The sequence below is a fragment of the Sinohyriopsis cumingii genome, chromosome 4, assembly GCF_028554795.1.
Source record: "Sinohyriopsis cumingii isolate HCF-2022 chromosome 4, ASM2855479v2, whole genome shotgun sequence".
Taxonomy (NCBI): Eukaryota; Metazoa; Mollusca; class Bivalvia; order Unionida; family Unionidae; genus Sinohyriopsis; species Sinohyriopsis cumingii.
Window position 1 is genome coordinate 23,794,352 of NC_142964.1, and position 24,433 is coordinate 23,818,784.

The following is a 24,433-nucleotide window of genomic DNA, read 5'->3' on the forward strand; positions in this document are numbered from 1 at the left end:
TGTTTTGTGTACATGTTTTTCTTTCCCAAATACGAATAATGGACTGATATTGCCATATAACGTAGCCGGTTAATTTATATATTAACTATATTATTTCAGCCTACGGCAATACTCTAAACTGAAGCTAACGGTGCTAAATATTAACTTTCCTTAAAGACAACTGCCTCTCAGTTGTCTCTCAGTTATAATAGTTCATTTGGATTAAAATAGACATTACATTAGCTTTCACTTTCGGTTTTGTTGAATAGACATTGCATTAGTTTTGCTTTCAGTTTGGTTGAATAGACATTGCATTAGTTTTGCTTTCAGTTTGGTTGAATAGACATTGCATTAGTTTTGCTTTCAGTTTGGTTGAATAGACATTGCATTAGTTTTGCTTTCAGTTTGGTTGAATAGACACTAAATTAGCTCTCACTTTCAATTTGGATGGAATAGACACAATATTAGCTCTCGCTTTCAGTTTGGTTGGATTAGACATTGCATTAGTCTTTGATTTCAGTTTGTTTGAATAGGCACTACATTAGCTCTCACTTTCGGTTAGATTCGAATATACACTATACGTGCTCTCACTTTGAGTATGGTTGGAAGACTCTCATTTTCGGTTTGGTTGGAATAGACACTACATTAGCTCTCGCTTTCAGTTTGGTTGGAATAGACACTACATTAGCTCTCACTTTCAGTTTGGTTGGAATAGACACTACATTAGCTCTCACTTTCGGCTTGTTTGGAATAGACACTACATTAGCTCTCACTTTCAGTTTGTTTGGAATAGACACTACATTAGCTCTCACATTCAGTTTGGTCGGATTGGACATTGCATTAGTTTTTGCTTTCAGTTTGGTTTAATAGACACAATATTAGCTCTCACTTTCGGCTTGGTTGGAATAGACACTATATTAGCTCTCACTTTCAGTTTGGTTGGAATAGACACTATAATAGCTCTCACTTTCGGCTTGTTTGGAATAGACACTACATTAGCTCTCACTTTCGGCTTGGTTGGAATAGACACTAAATTAGCTCTCACTTTCGGCTTGGTTGGAATAGTGTCTATTCCAACCAAACTGAAAATGAGAGCTAATGTAGTGTCTATTCCTGTAGTTGGTTAGCTCTCATTTTCAGTTTGGTTGGAATAGACACTACATTAGCTCTCACTTTCGGTTCGGTTTAATATACGTTAGCTCTCACTTTCAGTTTGGTCGGAATAGACACTACATTAGCTCTCACTTTCAGTTTGGTTGGAATAGACATTAGCTCTCATTTTCAGTTTGGTTGGAATAAACACTACATTAGCTCTCACTTTCAGTTTGGTTGGTATAGACACTACATTAGCTCTCACATTCAATTTGGTTGGATTGGACATTGCATTAGTTTTGCTTTCAGTTTGGTTTAATAGGCACTATATTAGCTCTCACTTTCGGCTTGGTTGGAATAGACACTATATTAGCTGTCACTTTCAGTTTGGTTGGAATAGACACTATAATAGCTCTCACTTTCGGCTTGTTTGGAATAGGCACTACATTAGCTCTCACTTTCGGCTTGGTTGGAATAGTGTCTATTCCAACCAAACTGAAAATGAGAGCTAATGTAGTGTCTATTCCTGTAGGTGGTTAGCTCTCATTTTCAGTTGGTTGGAATAGACACTACATTAGCTCTCACTTTCGGTTTGGTTTAATAGACATTAGCTCTCACTTTCAGTTTGGTCGGAATAGACACTACATTAGCTCTCACTTTCAGTTTGGTTGGAATAGACATTAGCTCTCATTTTCAGTTTGGTTGGAATAGACACTACATTAGCTCTCACTTTCAATTTGGTTGGATTGGACATTGCATTAGTTTTGCTTTCAGTTTGGTTTAATAGGCACTATATTAGCTCTCACTTTCGGCTTGGTTGGAATAGACACTATATTAGCTCTCACTTTCAGTTTGGTTGGAATAGACACTATAATAGCTCTCACTTTCGGCTTGTTTGGAATAGACACTACATTAGCTCTCACTTTCGGCTTGGTTGGAATAGACACTACATTAGCACTCATTTTCAGTTTGGTTGGAATAGACACTACATTAGCTCTCACTTTCGGTTTGGTTTAATAGACATTAGCTCTCACATTCAGTTTGGTTGGAATAGACACTACATTAGCCCTCACTTTCAGTTTGGTTGGAATAGACACTACATTAGCCCTCACTTTCAGTTTGGTTGGAATAGACACTACATTAGCTCTCACTTTCGGTTTGGTTGGAATAGGCACTACACTAGCTCTCACTTTCAGTTTGGTTGGAATAGGCACTACATTAGCTCTCACTTTCAGTTTGGTTGGAATAGGCACTACACTAGCTCTCACTTTCAGTTTGGTTGGAATAGACACTACATTAGCCCTCACTTTCAGTTTGGTTGGAATAGACACTACATTAGCTCTCACTTTCAGTTTGGTTGGAATAGACACTACATTAGCCCTCACTTTCAGTTTGGTTGGAATAGACACTACACTAGCTCTCACTTTCAGTTTGGTTGGAATAGGCACTACACTAGCTCTCACTTTCGGTTTTGTTGGAATAGACACTACATTAGCTCTCACATTCATTTTGGTTGGATTGGACATTGCATTAGTTTTTGCTTTCAGTTTGGTTGGAATAGACACTAGCTCTCACTTTCAGTTTGGTTGGAATAGACACTAAATTAGCTCTCACTTTCAGTTTGGTTGGAATAGGCTCTACACTAGCTCTCACTTTCAGTTTGGTTGGAATAGACACTACATTAGCTCTCACATTCAATTTAGTTGGAATAGACACTACATTAGCCCTCACTTTCAGTTTGGTTGGAATAGACACTACATTAGCTCTCACTTTCGGTTTGGTTGGAATAGACACTACATTAGCTCTCACATTCATTCTGGTTGGATTGGACATTGCATTAGTTTTTGCTTTCAGTTTGGTTTAATAGACACAATATTAGCTCTCACTTTCGGCTTGGTTGGAATAGACACTATACTAGCTCTCACTTTCAGTTTGGTTGGAATAGACACTATAATAGCTCTCACTTTCGGCTTGGGTGGAATAGACACTACATTAGCTCTTACTTTCAGTTTGGTTGGAATAGACACTATATTAGCTGTAGATTTTCATACTTTACAATAGAGCATTGCCTTACAGTGTATGTTGAACACGCATGCTACGGATACGCAATTATATAGAGGGAGTTTCCAGTATAGTCACTCCAAGGAAATATAATGTTCAGAAAAGTGTCATATGCAACAAATGACATAAAACCTTAACTTTGTTACATAATTGCCTTTATGTCTTAATTCAAAGACAACAGAAGTGACGTGTAAATAAATAAGCCTTTACATATATATTTACGTTACAGGGAATATGTTCACTTGTGGTATTTTATATATAAAATGTGTGAATTGCTGTGTAAAAGCAAGCATTAAACAATTCGAATTGTTCATCAAATGCAAACGTAATCTGTTTCCGCAATAAATTTGTCTTTTTAGTTTTAAACTATTGTATCAACCTTTATCGTTAAACTAACAATCAGTCACAGTAATGATAATGTAAATCCTTGACTAAAATCTAATTATTAACTTCATAATCATTGAACACGAATACAATCAGATCCGTAATTTTTAAGAACTTATTCACGAACTCAATCATTACAAGTTTTACTGTATTTACCTCATGAGTATAATCGATATTGAAATCAATATGAATTGTCTTTTTTATTAAATGTAACGGACTATAACAATATCAACTTCATAATGAGAAATGTTTTCTTCGAGTAAGAATAATGACAACTGTAGCATCAATAACAACTACATAACACGTATATAGTCGAATTTTTAGAAATTTATATTTCCTATATTCGTGGATATCAACATGACAGTCAAAGCTTTATTGTTCAGATATGAAAAAAAACATTAAAAGCAAAACGAGAAAGAAAAACATTTTTTTAGGTGAAGTTTAGAGGTAACAAATAAATGTCATTTAATCGAAAGAAAAAAGGTAATACATTTTTTAAATAAGATGCAGAAAGATTTCTTCTTGGGGTATGAGGACCATCCTGTATTTACTTTTATCAAAGTAAAGCATACAGCGTATCACGCAGACTAACGTTCATATGAAAAGCACAATTGAAAAGATGAACCTTTATTTATCCTAGAACAGAAGCGTAATCTCACCTGCCTCTCAAACGCCCTGGTGAATGTTATTAGACTTGTAATTACGAGCTTGGAATGTTGATTAAAATGTGAATAGCAAACATAATGGGAAATAAATCAGTATATCAGTTTAGATAAACTTGTTATATTAATACGAATATAATCCACTTACAATATATATGGATGCGTTATTCCCATATTTATGCTTCAAAGCAAACTGCTTATAGCATAATGTCATACTCATTTCAAGATGGAAGTTAACATTCTATACCGAGATTCAGATTCCACAGCGCCCTGAGGTCAAAGTATTTTGCAAAGATCGAAATAATTCTGAGTGCGATGGAAAAGGTGGAACTATATATGTTAGGGCAAAAAATATTCCACCATAGAGGTCCAAAATCCTTGATTTTGCTGGTCCTTTCCAATATGTCACTTAACTTCCCTGGCCAGTTCGCGGTATCATCTTTTTGTGGCATCAAAGAAACAGTTACATTTTTTCCTCGCCAGTTTCGAGGATATCGACCTAGTTGTTGGATGCAGTGGGTCATATTGCTTCTTTCAAACGAGTGTAATTGTTTTGGTGTTTACATTTGCTGCTGGTGGTTGACGTCTAATAATCCGATATCAGTTGGACTGAAGTCATGAAATTTCTACGTGCCCGTATCTTTTTTTATAACGCTGTCCTGCAGTGTTTAAGTATGAGTTCCAAGTAGAGCATTTGCAAAACAGAAATAATCTCATTAAGTTAAAGCGTTCTTTTTAACCAAAATTGCTCAACTTGGGGAATCATAATTTTCTCATGGCGATGAACACAATTTGTTATCTTGAAACGTTTACTGGAACAAGAAGCCATCATTCCAAACCAAAGGATTTCTATGATTCATTGTCAAGCCGAGGACAAGTTACCAGTTATGAAATTAATTCGGTTGTCGACAAGTCTTGTCTCCAATTCAAAGATGCACATAAGCATTCCAAACGGATGAGCAAACAGTTTTAGGATCAATTGTTGTCATGTCGTTGTAGTTATGTAAAGTCCTCAGACCAACTATTTGTGACAAATTATACACAGCATTCTTAACGGCCCAGATTAAGCAACTGACATGGAAGAACATTGAAACCCATAGGAATTCACAAACATGGGATAGTGGATCAATTTGCCTTAATTACGTTTTTTGATTACGAAGCCGACTTTACTTCTGCTCTCTTATACTTCAACATGGCGGTGTTTTGATTTCTCTAAACCAAAATTCATAAAACTCGTATTGTTGTTTAACACTGTCACTGTTACAAATTAGTGAATTCTTTAGTCTTTTATACTTTTTGTTCTTGACAATGTGAAATTACCCACCTTATCACAGGTATCCATCACGTGAACTGCAAACTCCATGTTGTCCACCCATTCATGCTTTGTGTATGTGTCCTCTGAAGAAAAGAACGATAAAAGATGAATTCTCCATGATAACCGGTAATCCTGAGTATATACAGGGTGTCTGTGATTTTTGAGTGGATATTAAGATATCACGAATGAAGTACGAAACATTGAATTGTCACGAGTGGTGCATTGTCACGAGTGATGTATTGTCACGAGTGGTGTATTGTCACGAGTGGTGTATTGTCACAAGTGACCAAGCCGACCGTCGCGATACCAAATGTTTCCACTTCATGGTAAATATTTCCTTGTGTCTATTAAAACAAACCATAGGTTATCTTTTTAGGATACATTTTTAAGGCAAACATCCGTCGATTTGCATGGATTCTTTTCTTCATTCTTCATTACTACTTCGATTGAAATATATTCCTATATTTTACAATAATTTGAGGACAGCGACCTTTTACAAAATTACCATGTACATATTATGATTAAATATGTATATTTTGTCAAACTGATTCATAAGAAACTGAAGAGATTTTAAGCTTCGTTAACAAATTGTTTCGCGGATTGATACAATGTGCATTGCTGGGGTGAGAGTTCTGTAGAAACATCACGGAACCATCGCATGACACAAAATTGTTTCAGAACTTAACATAGCGTAACATCGTCAAACAGAATATTTTAATGGTTGTAAGTTTACTTGTAAGGACGTTAGTTCCTTAATTTTTGATTATTCATACGTTCAAAAGTAAATGTTTAGCCTTGGCAAATTTGCAAACTAGTTCCGTAACAGATGCTGCACCCAGTATTAGAGTTTCAATTAATTTCGGTTTATGATCAACGCTCAGTAATGCCATATTTTCCCATCATGATCAGACATGATTGGATTGTGAAGGGAGTTAAAATAGCCAATTAACCAACGTTTATTTCTACATTTTATTCAAGAACTTGCTGTTGGTGTCTTCCATACTAATGTGTCCGTTTGTCTTAGAGTGTAACAGGTATGCAATACTGTATAGGGTACACATGATATCGAATAGTAACAGGTCACGTGAGTTCAGTAAACGACAATTTCTATGATTCGAGTAGATAATTAATTTTAAAAAGGTTGATTCTTGAAGTCTAATTTTTGGCTGTTTGGAATTAAGCATTTCCTGATACATATTCTTTGATTACGAGCGTGTATTCTAGAGGGTTTACAGTCTTTGGCATGTTAAGATCTGTTCACTCTGATGATGGAGAGAGAAAGAGAGAGAGAGAAAGAGGAATACGAAGAAGAGGAAACATGCCTTGATACAGAAATACAGGTCTGAATTGCATACATAAGGGTACATATATTTCCTACATGGGAAAATAAATAATAAAAGAGTGTGATATTGCGCAAGGTAATTGCCCAAATGTACAAAAACGGGCCACGTCCCAGCGATGATAGCACACTTGTCATGATGATTCACCTATATCCAATTCATACTCCATGATGGCATACTTGTCATGAAGACTCACCTATATCCGGGTTATACTCCATGATGGTAATCTTATCATGAAGATTCACCTATATCCGGGTCATAATCCATGATGGTATATTTGTCATGAAGACTCACCTATATCCGGGTAATACTCCATGATGGTATCCTTGTCGTGAAGACTCACCTACATCCGGGTCATACTCCATGATGACAATCTTATCATGAAGATTCACCTATATCCGGGTCATAATCCATGATGGTATACTTGTCATGAAGACTCACCTATATCCGGGTAATACTCCATGATGGTATACTTGTCATGAAGACTCACCTATATCCGGGTCATACTCCATGATGACAATCTTATCATGAAGATTCACCTATATCCGGGTTATACTCCATGATGGTATACTTGTCATGAAGACTCATCTATATCCAAGTCTTACTCCATGATGGTATACTTGTCATGAAGACTCACCTATATCCGGGTCATACTCCATAATGACAATCTTATGAAGATTTACCTATATCCGGGTCATACTCCATGATGGTAATCTTATCATGAAGATTCACCTATATCCGGGTCATACTCCATTATGACAATCTTATCATGAAGACTCACCTATATCCGGGTAATACTCAATGATGGTATACTTGTCATGAAGACTCACCTATATCCGGGTCATATTCCAAGATAGTATACTTGTCATGAAGACTCACCTATATCTGGGTCATATTCCATGATGGTATACTTGTCATGAAGACTCACCTATATCCGGGTCATATTCCATGATGGTATACTTGTCATGAAGATTCACCTATATTCGGGTAATACTCCATCATGCAGACTCACCTATATCCGGGTCATACTCCATTATGAATCTCCTGGTTATGTATTTCACTGTCAGAGCTGAAATTAAAATACGCACGAGTCACTTGTACATGTTTGCAACAATAGAAGATGACAGGAATGAGAAGAAAAGTAGGAAAATATTGGAGGATTAATTATTAAAGTAGCAGAATATTAAAACATTCCTTGTTAATTGTATTTATTATTATATGGTTACATTACCAAGGTGTGTCAAGAGGGCTGTTGGGGCAATTCCACATCTTCGTGTAGAGCGATGCTTTGAAGATAAAAGAGGATTGTTTTCCTTACCTGCAGCTGGAACGCATATAAGAGATGGCCGGGAGTGACCTCTCATGTGAAACAATTAGAAGAGTTAATGATTGACTGCTTCTACGATAACAGAACTCTCCGCATTCTTGTTAACTACCAGACGTTCTGTATTCATATCGGTAACCCTAAGCATATGGAGTTCCACCTGCATCAGTTTATTTTCAAACCTTTTACATATTATCCGGTAAAATAAACAGACACTGAAGTGTATACACAATATAAGATATCAGACTGGTTCAGTCTACTAATAATTATATGTATTGATTGATTTCGTTATATCTATTACATTGAACTGATAAAGCGAAATATGCACATACTATCTCGATACGGCAAATTATATCCTGCCCATTATTATCATTTAAATCTTTTTTTTTAATTAAGGGGTTGCGCAAGAAATAAAAATCAACGTGGTCTTGTTCAAACTGAATCCGAGTAAATAAAACCAGATACTTAAGGCATGTAATGTATGCGTTATCTAGTCCTGGAGCTCCACATTGCATCCTTTACATAAATGGGACCAAGTGCTTGGAGAACCCTACCAACCCTATTTTTCTCACCCATGCGACAGAGAAATCTAGCTGTTTTGCTAACCTTACTTTTCCTATCTCAGTCTATCATCTCAGACCAGTCGTCTAAGACAATGTGTCCACGCGCTCAGAACTACTTTTAAAAAAAGAAACCCTTGTTGTCTTCTGATCTGCTTGACGTAGTTGTACTAAAATCAAACAACAACAACAACAACAACAACAGCAACAAATCTATAATAAAAACATAGTAACTTAAGGTAAATCCATCTTTGAGAACACCATAAAAAACATTTCGAGAGAGACAAAGACACAAAAGCATACGATGTCGAACTTTTTGGTATTGCGCTATTTCGTTCCACACAGCTTGGTCAATTTTATATATTTGCAGGCCTGGCTCAGTACATTTTTCAGGTCAGAGTCATTAAATGAAGCTAAAGCTACCTGATTAGTTTTAAATACTTTGTGTGAAACAAATTATATACTGTAAGCTACATTTAATGACGCTGACCTGAAAAATGACTGTGCTACAAATAGGATAAAATTCGCAATGCTGTGTGGAATGAACTATAACAGAAAACACTGATCCATGCACATAGACTATAGACCTATACACTTCACAGCCTCCCAACTCTCTTAACAACTACGGAAAACTTAGTAACAGCCATAAAAGTGTTATATAAAATATGCTTTATTCTAATTTTGTTAAGCATCACCATTGTGCCCCGGCAAAATGAAAAATATACCTACAATATTTAATGACAAATAATACACTTACCAGCCAGAAGGAATCATTTATCCGTCAACACATTAATCCATAAGCAAATTTCACTGTAGCACTTGCCATATTTCCAGGACAGAAAAATAAATGTTCAAAGAATCCGTGAACTTGAAACTTTACACATGGTTATCCGCTAGAGTCCGTTTTTGGAGGGTCTATAATCCACAGGGGTAATTTTACAATCAATATTAAGGACAATACAAGTATGTCACGCACAGTTTCACCTCCTCCAAAGAAAAGAATAGTTATATACGATAGTGACACAGATCTCTAATTACTCATGAATAATCTAAAGAAAGATGTTACTCTTCGTTACAGCTTGTACAAAGTATAACTACAGTAGAGCTGAGTAGCCAATATAGTTTTATTATTTACAATATAACTTTTCAAAATTGGAACCGATGAAAATGAAAAAGTTTCTTGTAATAAATATTAATTATTTATTGTCAATTTCATATAACATCCATATATTAAATGTGATAATACCTAATTATTATGCGATGTTTTATGTTCTTATTTTTCTTTGCTCACGCGTATAAACTGTGTACTTCGGACGCAACAGTTTCACCACAGCCCTCATTAACATATTTATATTCATGCGCTGCGTGCAACATTGGCCGTGAACACTAGTGAAGAATTCTTTTTACTTTAAAGGAAAATATTGGGTGAGAAAAATAATCGACGTTGGGGTTTGGACCGAGACAAGGAAATCCTAGTCGCTGGTTTATATTATATGTCTCCCCACTCGGACAAGCCTCGTGGGGATACACATAATATAAACCCTTGAGTGGGATTTCCTTGTCTCGGTTCAAACCCCAACATAGATTCTTTATGTATTGCCTCACACATGTAAAAGCATCTCTAGTTCCAATTCCAACAACAACGTTGAAGACATTATTACAAATAGTACATAATTACTCCCCCCCCCCCCGTACGTTAACGACATTGTTACCATAATTGCAAAAGCCATTAGTGAGTCAAAAGATGAGGTGCGCTGATCTTAAGACAATCTCATCCGAAAAAGTTTTACTTAGTAAGTTACGTGTAGAGAGGGATATCTCTCTCTCTCTCTCTCTGTATGTGGTGTGTTTCCTTCACAATACAATTATGAGACTTCGAGTTACAAATCTAAATGTTTTTCAACACAATCTGAATTTGGTATAAAGTACAGAAGTATTCAAAACATTGGACAACATCGATATTTATACAGTATGACCTTGAAACGTTGATACAGTTGGTAGCAATAACCACGATAAAGAACGTATCAATCTTGTAACGGTTGGTAGCACGTTGATACAGTTCATAGGAACCTTAATACAGTTGGTAGCAACAACCTCGATATGGTATATATGAATTTTTAAATAGTTGGTAGCCACCTTTAGCTTTTGTGCAATATTCGGCATGGGTTGTCAGCTTAACGCTATAAAGTTCAAACTAGCCATGATAAATGTTGTTATACTTCATATATGTAGAACTCAGATATGAACATGTTAAGTACATCGTTTATCTCACGCACAAAGAGTGATTATGACGTTCTGATTATTATTGCGCTATACAAAAGAGTTCTTTATTAGTGAGCAGAACATCAGCTTATCCCCTTAAACTACTTCCCATGTAACCATTCCATTGTTCTTATCTTAGTTATCTAATGATTAGATACCGTTTTATATTCACTTTTTGGCATTTTGTTGAAACGATCGTAATCTGTACTTCCAACAGCGCGGCGTTGTTTTTTTTTTTTTTTTTTTTTTTTTTTTTAAGTCGTCTGCATCTCAACGAATTGCTGATAACGAGATTTAAGCTAAAATCACGTGGATCTAAATTAAGGCCGTATGGAGAATGTGGCAAAGTTTAGATACTGTGCTCCTTCAAGACGTCTGTCTTGGAGTACATAGGTACCTCAGGTACATATGCGTAGACGGATGGTTCGATATGGTTCCATAGCATTTGACAAATTCTTGTTGTACATAGGTACCTCAGGTACATATGCGTAGACGGATGGTTCGATATGGTTCCATAGCATTTGACAAATTCTCGGAGTACATAGGTACCTCAGGTACATATGCGTAGACGGATGGTTCGATATGGTTCCATAGCATTTGACAAATTCTCGGAGTACATAGGTACCTCAGGTACATATGCGTAGACGGATGGTTCGATATGGTTCCATAGCATTTGACAAATTCTCGGAGTACATAGGTACCTCAGGTACATATGCGTAGACGGATGGTTCGATATGGTTCCATAGCATTTGACAAATTCTCGGAGTACATAGGTACCTCAGGTACATATGCGTAGACGGATGGTTCGTTTGCGGGCTCCGAAACGTGCGATTTTCGCGAAGTTTTCCTTTGTGGACACTTCCGTGCTCATCTGAAAACCGGTGACAAGAGCGATATGGACAATGTTTTCAACTCTATGGTGCATCCCTTCTTGAATTACAGAACAGCGGTAGATGCAAAAGTAAGTTTTTTACTTACCATTAACTAGATTCAACTTTAGGAATCCTGTTCCATGCAAGTATTATACATTGTCTTCTTCACTGCATAACACATCGTATACATGCATCTCTATTTTCAAAATAGGCGGCACTAACGTCAACGCCGAAATATGATTGGCTCAAAAGGTTATACTTATTATCATAGGAGCACGGAAGTGTCCACAAAGGAAAACTTCGCGAAAATCGCACGTTTCGGAGCCCGTAACTTCAGTTTGGTACAACGCAGAAAAGTCAATGATGGCTTGATGGATAGAAAAATATCTCAGAAGTAAAACAAGCCATATAGGATGGTCGTGTGCCTTTAAAGACGGAAATAGCAGAAGGAAATCGAGGGTCATGGGTGGAGCGAAGTATTTGGAAGTTCCGTACCTTCTCTCTTATATATTATGATAGAGAGGGTCCTATGTCAGAACGGGTCATCGGGGTAATCTAAGGTATTTTTGTCACTCTGTATGATTTTTTTCCTTTAGATTATTGTTTTTTTTTTCTTAACATCAAGCTCGCGTCGAGCACCTGTGCGTACAAAGGTAAGCCCTCACTTGTTGCGGCCTCCCTTGCTATATGCAAAGGTAAGGCCTCCATTGCTACGCATAACGGTAAGGTCACTACGTACAAAAAGTAAGGCCACCCTTGCTATATACAAAGGTAAGGCCGCTGCATAAAAGAGCAATGTCTCCCTTGTTATATACAAAGGTGAGAATTCCCTTGCTACGTACAAAGGTAAGACCGATATGTACAAATATAAGGCCACCCTTGCTCCGTTCTTAAGTGGAAAGTAGTTTTTTTTTGTTTATTGTTTATTTGTTTTCAGCTGTATAATAAGGTGAACATGGGGTAATATTTAAACAGCAATATGTATGCAGCATTGCAATACAAACAACTACATGTATGCAGTGTTGAAATATAAACAACTACATGTATGCAGTGTTGAAATATAAACAACTACATGTATGCAGTATTGAAATATAAAGCTGACATAAGTTAGATAATATGGCAAGTTATTATTGAAAATGAAATCCAAATGGCATAAACTGTTTTTTCGTTTAAAATGTCTAAGACGAACATGTTTAAAAAATAAAATACAACTTCCTTACAATCGGAATTCAACGGCTGCATACGTTTCATCACCAATTGAGACAGATTGGTCAAAAATTTAAATAATGAAATCCATTGAAGAAATAAGACTGGCTTTATTAACCCACTCTTTACACTGACTGACGATTCGTACACTGACTGACGATTCGTGCAATGACTGACGATTCCTATACTGATAAGGAATTTCTGAGTGCTTCCTGGCGCTGGTTCTAGAAACACGAATTAACAACTGTTGATACCAGAATACAATCTGAGAAGAATCAATTATTTAAACCTTTAGGGAAATTAAAGAAAAGGTCGATGATTTAAAGTATGAGTCTTGTCTGAAATCGAATGATTAGTGGGAGCAAACATTCCTTTAATTCCATTTACTGAAACCGCGTTTACAGTGCAAATGTCTTACACACAATTATACAATTTTTAAGAACATCCCATCTATGTATTCATATCATGGAGTGTCAGATTCATGCTTTCAAATAATAACAAAACTAAATACTTTTCTTTTACTATTCCCCAAACGGCTGTTGAGCATTTTTACAACTTTGTGGTTATATTATCTGCGTTTAGGATCAAATGTTTTGTTTCGTTTCGTGTTGGTTTTTTTTATGCCCAAAGTAAAGCTAGGGACTGTTACAGATGTTCTCAGTGTGTACTAGTAACGAGAGTTTAGCCTGTTAAGTGTGTTTAGTGGCCACCTTCTGTCACGGAACACATCTGAGCTTGTTAAGTGTTCACTTTCTGTCAAGAAGAACACTTTAGCCCATTGCGTTCCCCCTTTCTGTCACGGAGCATATTTTAGCTTGTTAAGTGACCACTTCTGTCAAGGAGCATATTTTGACCTGTTAAGTGGCCCCTTTTGTTTATGGAACACATTTTAACCTGTTAAGTGGCCTCTTTTGGACATGAGCACATTTTGACCGGTTAAGGGCCCTAATAGGTCATGGAGCACAGTTTGACCTGTTAACTAGCACATTTTGGTCATGGAGCACTAAAACTCTCTTCTGACCAAAAGATTTTCAAAGATTTTCTGTCTTTGAAATCTTTGCTTCGCTTTCATAGACGGGTCCTCAAACGATACAAAACAGCAATTACTTGAACTGTTCTGAAAGAGAACTGATGAATCGTGTCATATAAAAAAAATCATATCGCGAAATTAGTAAATGCATTATTCATCAATATTGAAAGCAAATTATATATCTACACACAATATATATATATATATATATATATATATATATATATATATATATATATATATATATATATATATATATATATATATATATATATATATATATATGTTAAACCCTACAACAATAACAGCATATCGCTACGACGTCTGCATTGTGGCAGTTTGTAGTGATGTCTAGCACTCAGGCATCATGCCGCAGACACGGAGCATGATATCCCATCTAGCCGAATTATCCTGACAACTATTTTCAACTTCATCAGCCTGTTTAGTACACAGTGTTTTGCAAAACTGTCATCTAGGAAAAGAGCTTGTGTTTGCACTGTGAGCATCACATGGTGTCAAAAATTACCTTCAGACATGAAAATTGCCGGTAGAAATTTGGGGTTGGGATGCATAAACTTCTTCTGCTATGAACTGCCGTTGATTTCTTTGGTCAAGTGGATAATATTCTTATGCTTTGTTTTAATATAGGTATCCAAACATATGGACCTTTCTGACCTCACTTGTGTATTTGATTTTTTATGATTTTTTTATACTAGGTCATTGATTGTGGCAATAAATTTGTACATAAAAACTGGCCCCTGGCCCCTAACTATTTAGCGGTGGATTTAATGTACCCTTCGAAACCACGTACAATTCGGCCTTTCGCAGAAGTAGATTTAAGGTATCATTGCGTCTTCATTACCATGTGTATTTTCGCCATTCTCAGAGGCAGATTTAATGTATTATTGCTCCTCATTTACCGTATATATTTCACCCTATGTTTTAACTACTTAGTGGTGGTTTCAATGTAACATTATGCGCTCTAAACCACGTGAACAGTTATGAAAATAATCTTTTAAAACAAACTCGCTTCGTCAATAATAAAATACCGTACATACTCATGTATAAGAAAAATCCAGTCACAAACTGCATAAATTCCGATCTACTGTCGCAAAATCTGGGTCTATTCAGTTTGTAAGAAGAGTAGGGCGAACGCGTATATCCTGATCTGCCCATATAACTGTCCTTTGAACCCGACTTATAAACGAGTACATACGGTATATTCTTTCCTGAGAACATCAACACCACCATAATCAATTGCAAGAAATTTATAATAGCGTTTCCATGACGATATGGCTGCTAACGCTTGTAAATGCCGAATTATTTTCCGAATTGTATGAAGTAATACTGCCTTCCAAAATCGGTCTTTACATTATAAGAATTCCTTTGTAATTCGTAGAGTGCAATACTGTGAAGAGAAAGGGGCCCATGACAATCCTTTCATTTACATACACTGTTGACATCAGCAGTTAAAATGATTCGTCCTCGAATGTCAATAACGTTACTTCTTTGCTTTGTATTCATGGTAACAAAAGCGATGTGAACATTATACAATACATAGATAATGAAAAGAAATCGTTAAAACTTCATTCAAAATGGCTATTTCTAGTCTCTTCTTACTATTCATATGAACTTCAATGTTGTTTTTTTATTATATATCCTTGAATTTTGCTTTGACGTGTATAAGTTTGCTTGGAAATGTATATATAAAGGAATTTGGGCGCCAGGCAAATCCATCTCCCTTTAGTCCTAATATAGCCCTATCATTTTACAGTTCTATATAATATGGGTCCGCAATCTGATACTAGACGCCCCCTTCCATGTAAGATACAGAGTTTATGGAAAACTATTTTCAACAGCCGGAAAGCTCACACAGGTTAAGCAAAATTGATGATTTTCTTTAAACAGTGCAAGATCCTTCAATTATGTAATGACACCAAATGATGGCAACAACTGTGTAACCAATGCGCTCACCATGTGGTGATTTAGAAAGATACCTAATGTCTCTCACATGATTTATCTAGGCAAAATAATGCTACTCAGACACGCGTTTCGTAATAATTTTGTAATATGGGCGTGTGTTGTATGTTGGTAATACAGATGTTTGTAATACTGTATTATGTGTGTGTGTTGTATGTTGGTAATACATATGTTTGTAACACTGTATTATGGGCGTGTGTTGTATGTTGGCAATACATATGTTTGTAATACTGTATTATGGGTGTGTGTTGTATGTTGGTAATACATATCTTTGTAATACTGTAATATGGGCGTGTGTTGTATGTTGGTAATACATATCTTTGTAATACTGTGTTATGGGCGTGTGTTGTATGTTGGTAATACATATCTTTGTAATATTGTATTATGGGTGTGTGGTATGTTGTTAATACATATTTTTGTGATACTGTAATATGGGTATGTGTTGTATGTTGGTAATACATATCTTTGTAATATAGTAATAAGTGTGTGTGTTGTATGCTGGTACCACATATTTGTAATACTGTAATAAGGGTGTGTGTTGTAGAGTGGTAGTGTATATACTTTTGCTAGTGCAAAAAGGATGTTTGTTGTATTTATAGGTTACTGCAATTGTATGCGAAAATATGAACGAGTTTTTCGGATGGAAATACTGCACGACCTTGGAAGAGTAGTATATCCATCGGAGAAAACGAGTTCATATTTTCCCATACAAATGTAATAACCTTTTTATTATATTCTCATTTTCTTATTCTACCTAAGGCTTAATTACATAAACAAAATGCACTACAAGAAACAAAGTAACTGAATGTATCCGTATTCCAAACTAAATACATAAACGCAAATTCATCATTACACAACAACAACATTATTGATGCGCACATAACTCCGATCAGATAAATTTGAATTTAGTCGCGCGCTAGGCATAACTTTCGAAAGAAAAGGGCGTTTTGGTCTACTTAAAATTGACATTTGGAGTCATATTGTGAATGAATGCGCATTGCAACAACTTTTCCGTTTGATCTGGAATGAATAGATTCTGGTATTTTTTTCTTTCCTACGAAATTTTATGATTCTACACTGGTTTTATCTATACCAATTCTACATGAAGTATATCGGATTTCAGCGGCGATGGAGCAGTGTGTTGACATCTGCAGGCATGTGTGTTTCTGTTCTGTCACTGAATGTTAAAATCATAATGTGGGAAATATATGAAGTCTTTCAAATGCAATTATCAAAAAGACACTATGGAATATAATGTTTATTTCATTTTGATTGCAGCAAGGAGGATGTCATTACACATGGAATATAGTCGAAATTACAGAACAATTTCGAAATGTGTAAGAAAGCTTGAGAACCCATGACATGGCTCATGTAATTCGGATTTGCAGAACTAAGAAAATACATTTTGAGGAAATTCAAGATGTAAAACAGTAAATATATTTTTGCCTGTCTTATTGCCAACCAAAGAAAAATGTTTATGCCTTGTCACTTGCATGTTAATTGTAGGAACCCAGTACTTTTATGAAATCTAGCGTCTGTCGCCCGCCTAAATCCGAAACATTGTATCAAAAGTTAACGCGGAATGTTGCAAAACAGCTGCTATGTGGCAATCCACAAAATATCTGCTTTAGTTCATTCAGAAACAAATTTAATCAACCAAAACGTAAAACGCCTACTACTTGAGTGTACATGATTTGTTTACAAATCAAAAGTGCTGGCGTCTGCGTCCATTGTTTGTTTACAATAGAAAGTAGTTCCTTTATGAGTGCAATCGTAAAATAATATCGTAAAATACTGAAAGATTCTGACAATGCAAAGTTAATGGAGAAAAAACGAGCATATAAGAAGTTGGTAATACATATGTTTGTAATACTGTACTAAGGGTATATATATATATATATATATATATATATATATATATATATATATATATATATATATATATATATATATATATATAATACTGTAATATTGGGGTGTTATATAAGGGTAATACGTGCTTGTGTTACTGTAATATGGGTGTGTGTTGTAATGCACGCTTGTGTTACTGTAATATGGGTGTGTGTTGTAATGCACGCTTGTGTTACTGTAATATGGGTGTGTGTTGCAATGTACGCTTGTGTTACTATAATATAGGTGTGTGCTGTATAGTCATAATAGAGATGATTGCAATACTGCAACACGAGTGTCTGCTTTATCGTAGTAATACGGATGTTTTGTAACACTGGGATAATGTTATTTATAAAAGCACAACTTGTATATGCGTGGAGATCAGGGTTTATGTTGCTTGTTCTACAAATTACTCCTAACAAATTGCATTGACCCAAAACTGCCGGCGCTTTATGCGACTGCAGATCTAGGCCACTGATTTTTGCAGTTGACTCTTACTGTATGTGAATATATACGGTAATTATCTCAGTAAAATATTCGTTCGACTCTCTACTTATAAACTAAGAGAAAGAAGCAAACTAACATGGTTAGGAAAATTCAACAAATAATTTAATTATCAATATTATGAAATAAAAATTGAAGAGAAACTTAAAGTATTATGAACTTAATCCACAAAAGGTCCCGAAAAAGCAGATTACTTTTTGTGCAATTGATTGTCTCATGTAGTTTCTATTCCTTCATATCATCATACGTGAAAAGGCCTTTGATTGTGTCAGGTAGTTTCTATTCCTTCGTGTAACCATAGGTGAAAACGCATTTGATTGTCTCAGATAGTTTCTATTGAATCATATTTCCATACGTGAAAACACATTTGTCAGATAGTTTCTATTCCTAATGTTGCCATAGGTGAAAACGCGTTTGATTGTGTCAAGTAGTTTCTATTCCTTCATATTTCCATACGTGAAAACACGATTTGGTTGTATCAGATAGTTTCTATTCATATTTCCATACCTTAAAACACGCTTGATGGTGCTAGATTGTTTATGATCCTTCATGTCGTCATAGGTGAAAACGCGTTTGATTGTGTCAGGTAGTTTCTAATTCTTCACTGTTACTATAGGTAAAGCACAATCGACTGTCAGGTACAGTTTGTATTTCGTTCAAATTACTATAGGTGAAAACACGTTACTCAAGATTCGGCAATCAATGTTATCGATGATGGTAATTATATTGTATGTTATCTCGGCAGTTAATGATTGGACTTTTAATGGTTAAGCTTTCCTTGAGGAGATTATGCTTCAAAGTAACTAAATTATATTTTGACTTTAAAGTGCTTGGAGTTTCAGTTCATACAGGTTTTACCAGAAACAGTAAATACAGATTTAATCTGCTCTTGGCAGACACGTTGAATTTGATTACTGTGCAGGTGTGCTATCGAGCTCAAGAGGGGGTCGAAATATAACTAATCTGAATAAGCGCCACCAATTTAATTGCTTCCATTGATCTAAAGATTTGATACAACGATAATGGTACGGCAGAGATTGTTTCGTCCCAAAAAGGAATTTTAAAGAAAACACATTAGCGGAAGAAATATGCATTTTTTTATTCTATTGTGTGGCACTACCTATGTTGAAAATATTCATGCATTACCTCTGTTGAAAATATTCATTTTACCTAATATATATTTAGTATTTTCCCTATTATATATTTAGTATTTTCTCTATTGTGTATTTAGTATTTTCCATACTGTTTATTTACTATTTTCATTATTGTATATTTAGTATTTTCCCTAGTGTATATTCAGTATTTTCCATATTGTACATTTAGTATTTTCCCTAGTGCATACATATATCTTATTGGATATTTAGTAATTTTCCTATTATGTATTTAGTATATTCCCTACTGCATATTTAGTATTTTCCACATTGTATATGCATTTCCATATTGTACATTAATTGTTTTCCCCTATAGCATATTCATTGTTTTTCGTTATTTTATACCACTCCGGTGACCTAGTGGTTAGAGCGTCACCCTTGGATGCGGGATGTCGTGGGTTCGATCCCCGGCCGAGTCATACCAAAGACTTACAAAAATGGTACTAACAGCTGCCTCGCTTGGCGCTCAGCATTAAGAGGTTAGTGTTAGGACTGGTCGGCCTGGTGTCAGGATAATGTGACTGGGTGGGACATCGTGCCACATGTCTGCGGCATGATACCCCAGTGCTGGACATCACTATAAACTGCCACATGACTGAAAAATTGTTCCAGATTAAAGCTACGTTAAAAACCCGAATCACACACACACACACACACACACACACGTTATTTTATATTTATGTATTGTACATTTGTGTTTCAATTCAATGAGGCCAGACTGACATTTGGTCTTCCTACAAGATCTGAAAAATACATTTCTAAAATAAACATTTTATCATTAATAAGCCTTTTAAAGCTCCTTGTCCATTTGATAAATAAGCAGTTGCATATTAACAATAAGTACTAAATGCAAACTGTTTGTTTATTATTAAGAGTAGGTATTTTGAAATTGTCTAACACTAGTTTTCTTTCTATCAAATTGACAAAGATGGTGCTAGTGATGGTCACGTGATGTTAAGTTTAATTGCAGCAATGAGGAACGTTGAAAAGTTTCATCTGTAAAGGATAGTAAATCATCTATACTTCCAGATAATTAGATTGACAAGTAAGACAGCGATATGGACCAGATAATTAGATTGGCAAGTAAGACAGCGATATAGACCAGATAATTAGATTGGCAAGTAAGACAGCGATATGGACCAGATAATTAGATTGGCAAGTAAGACAGCGATATGGACCAGATAATTAGATTGGCAAGTAAGACAGCGATATGGACCAGATAATTAAATTATCAAGGAAGACAGCGATATGGACCAGATAATTAGATTGGCAAGTAAGACAGCGATATGGACCAGATAATTCGATTGGCAAGTAAGACAGCGATATGGACCAGATAATTAGATTGGCAAGTAAGACAGCGATATGGACCAGATAATTAGATTGGCAAGTAAGACAGCGATATGGACCAGATAATTAGATTGGCAAGTAAGACAGCGATATCGAAAGATCAGATTATCACCATTAAAACCAGCTTCAACGGAGTATACAATATGGGGGGCACTTGTCATTTGTGCTTTCAGTGTACATTAGCAAACCATGAAAACTGCTTCACTGTACAAAACGAGAGGCGAATATTATATGATATACGAACTAGCCAAAATGATATCTAGATTAATTATAAAATATCGTATAATAGCAGATATCATTTTTCATTCATGCATGAACAAAAGAGGGTCGATTTATTTATTCTAATCGAAATCGCTGTAAAATACAAACCATACAGAAAATAGAATGACTGTCAATGGTAGTTTAATGTAAACTTTTAAAACAAAAACAAACAACTGAATATGAAAGCCTCTGAAGAAGGATTAACTCTCTCTCTCTCTCTCTCAATATATATATATATATATATATATATATATATATATATATATATATATATATATATATATATATATATATATATATATATATATATCGGGCTTTGGCAATAAAGGCATGTTGATTGTATTGTTCGCTGTTTGACACTAACGAACGTAGGTATTTCGACAAACACTGTATATCTCTAAATTAAATCATAGCTGAAAAGATACGTGTTTACTCCTGTTGCTGCCAAAAACCTGATTTAAGAGGCAATGCATGAAACTGTAAAAGAACATTTATTACCTACAACTATTACACTGTTTCATGGCAAGTTGATAAGTAATGTGTACTCCTGAAAATAAAGTTGATTAGCATCATAATCTATTTGATATGTTGGTACTGTTCAACTCAAACATAAACCGGCCCCCGAATTACTACATGCATATCTCAAATGTGTTTTATTCACCAAAAACTCGTCTTTTGCACTGAAGTTAGAACAGATTTCAAGACACACAATGCCTTCTTTACAACGGCTTAAAATACCTGGTTCCTGCCATATTACGATCAAAACGATTGATTTTTGCAATGTAGGGAGAAAAAGTAAAATTCTGCATAGTTAAAAGTATGTAAGCTAACTATTAGTGCTGGTATTGTGCTACGGTATTACTAATTAATTAGTCATGATTCTGCAATGCTAATTAATCAATCATGAAAATGTATTACTAATTGCTAAATTATGATACTGTATTACTAATTGATAAATCATGATACTGTATTACCAATTTAATAAATCATGATACTGTATTACTAATTAATCAATGGCGTTACTTTGTTAATAATTAATCAATGGCGATACTGCATTACTAATTAACAATAATGTATTAATAATTAATTAACTGCATTACGAATTAATTAATGACAATACTGCATTACGAATTAATCATACTGTATTACAAATTATTCAGTCATGATTCTTTATTAATAGTTAATCGGTGACGAGACTATTACTAATTAATAAATCATATTACTCTATTGTTAAATAATCAATGACAAAATGTCTTATAGTTAATCAATGACTATACTATATTACTAATTAAAGACCGATACTGTATTGCTAATTAATCAATAACGATACTGCATTACTAATTAATCAATGACGATACTGTATTATTAATTCATCAATCAAAATATTCTATTACTAATTAATCAACATCTTTACTTTTCTTTGGGTGAGGGGTGTTACATGCATAATACATCATTATAAGATTATTATAAAGAATAACAACATAATTAGGAAGAATAATTTGCCGTGAGATAATTAAAAACTGTATTCAAATCAAGTACACAGTCGTGTAAACAATGCTCTATGATATTTCCCTAATTTTATGCCTGAACAGTTTAAGGACAGTGGTCTAAATTTGCCCACGATGATTGTTACATCGTAATGATATGCTTAACTTCCAGATCTATTATAGTTTTCTTAATTCTCTCACATTTACCCTAGTAATGCTAACAACTGGACACTGATTCAGATAACTCTACCATTATGCCTTACGCATTCAGCCAGCAGCAGGGGGGGGGGCGAATCCGACATTTTGTCCAATCGTTATTTTGCTTAATTAATACTTTTTGCACTCAGCGGATCCGGTGTAGTCGGCGCCCGGTAAAAAAAAAAACGACGACGGTCCATCCTACACGACGGTGACGTCATTTAGTTTAATACACTTTTCTGCGAGCCGATCCCAGCGTCGTCAGCGTCCGGTAAACACAGCGACGACCGCGTCGATGTCATTGCCCCCCACCCCCCCGCTGGAGAATGCTACCGCGATGGACACAACCAATGTCAGTACTTATTTTTATAGGAATTTGATACTTTCCCCATCGTTGATTTTAAAAACTCTTCTGGGGTTGGTACTGGTTTATTCTTTCGTCGGAGATATTCTATTGCCGATCGATACTGTGGACTTCCACAACCGATACAAATTCTAATTTTTCCTCGGACGCCCTTGCCACAACCAAGACAGGGTTGAGGGCCGTCCTTACATCCCTGTTTTGACGTGCAATTATGTACCCCGCAAAACTCACCGTAGCAGTTTTTACCACATTGTACTTTTGATCCCTGGGGGGGGCCATTTGCATTTATTGACAGCAAGTGCTGGATTAACCATTATTATTAACTATTAAATAAATATTTAATTAAACATTAAAAAGTATACTGTATAATGGATAATAATTATTCCGATATTGATCTGTTTGGGCGTGGAACATCTTACTACGAGGAATCCCCGGATGAATTTTTTAAGTCCCCGGAAACGTATCATGACATGCGAGAATACTGCCGAAGGCGTTTGGGTCCATCTTGGAGCGTTTCCAGTAAAAAGTCCGCAATGGAACTCCTCACCGTTGCAGACCACCAGTTTCGTGGAGTAATTATCCAGCGTATGGGGAGATTTTACGTGTTTGTGGATAACCCGGACATAGTAGAATTTCAGGGGTGCTCCGCTGTTAATGAGATTATTCCGAAACACCGGTGCAGATATCCTACCATCGACGTGGATTCCAAGACGCCATCGCTGGCTGAGTTGTTGTTGTATTTCCATGAGTTAGTTGATTCCATTAATGATGTTCTAGTTTTTGAAACCAGCGGCGGTTATCACATCATGTTGAAAACGATCCCGGTGGATTTCGAGGAACATCAATCACTGTTGAAGAAAGTTGCCGCGGATAGACCAACATGGAATGTTGATACACAAGCTGGGCTGCATAGCATCAAATTACCCGGAACTAGATCGGTAAAACCAAATAGCGTTGATAAGCGATTAATTTATCCTGTTGGATTCACCAGTACGCTGCTATCTTGTCCAGTCTCTATTCAGCCGTGTTACGAAAAACTCGAGCCTAAACTGGAACCTGAAATCACCGAATGTGATGATCTTACTGCTGAACAAATTCGACAGATCTCTACGTTGTTGTCCGGACAACCCGATCAGATCACCGGGACTACAAATCAAACCAGCA

The 24,433-nt window shown here is 35.6% G+C and overlaps 1 protein-coding gene across 3 annotated transcripts in view; it reads right to left on the reverse strand.

Moving 5' to 3' along the window:
- Nucleotides 1-24,433, reverse strand: part of LOC149800816 (ras-like protein family member 12) — a 75,322-nt gene that overhangs the window by 4,139 nt on the left and 46,750 nt on the right. The window contains exons 2-3 of one of the 3 annotated variants that reach the window (XM_089954810.1): nucleotides 7,846-7,902; nucleotides 5,503-5,576 (exon numbers count right to left, since the gene is read on the reverse strand). In XM_089954810.1, coding sequence (XP_089810936.1) covers nucleotides 5,503-5,576; nucleotides 7,846-7,902 — 131 coding nt within the window. Of the gene's footprint in view, nucleotides 1-5,502; nucleotides 5,577-7,323; nucleotides 7,361-7,565; nucleotides 7,606-7,845; nucleotides 7,903-24,433 lie in introns of those variants that run through there. The other 2 variants (XM_089954812.1, XM_089954811.1) reach the window with 2 other exon arrangements.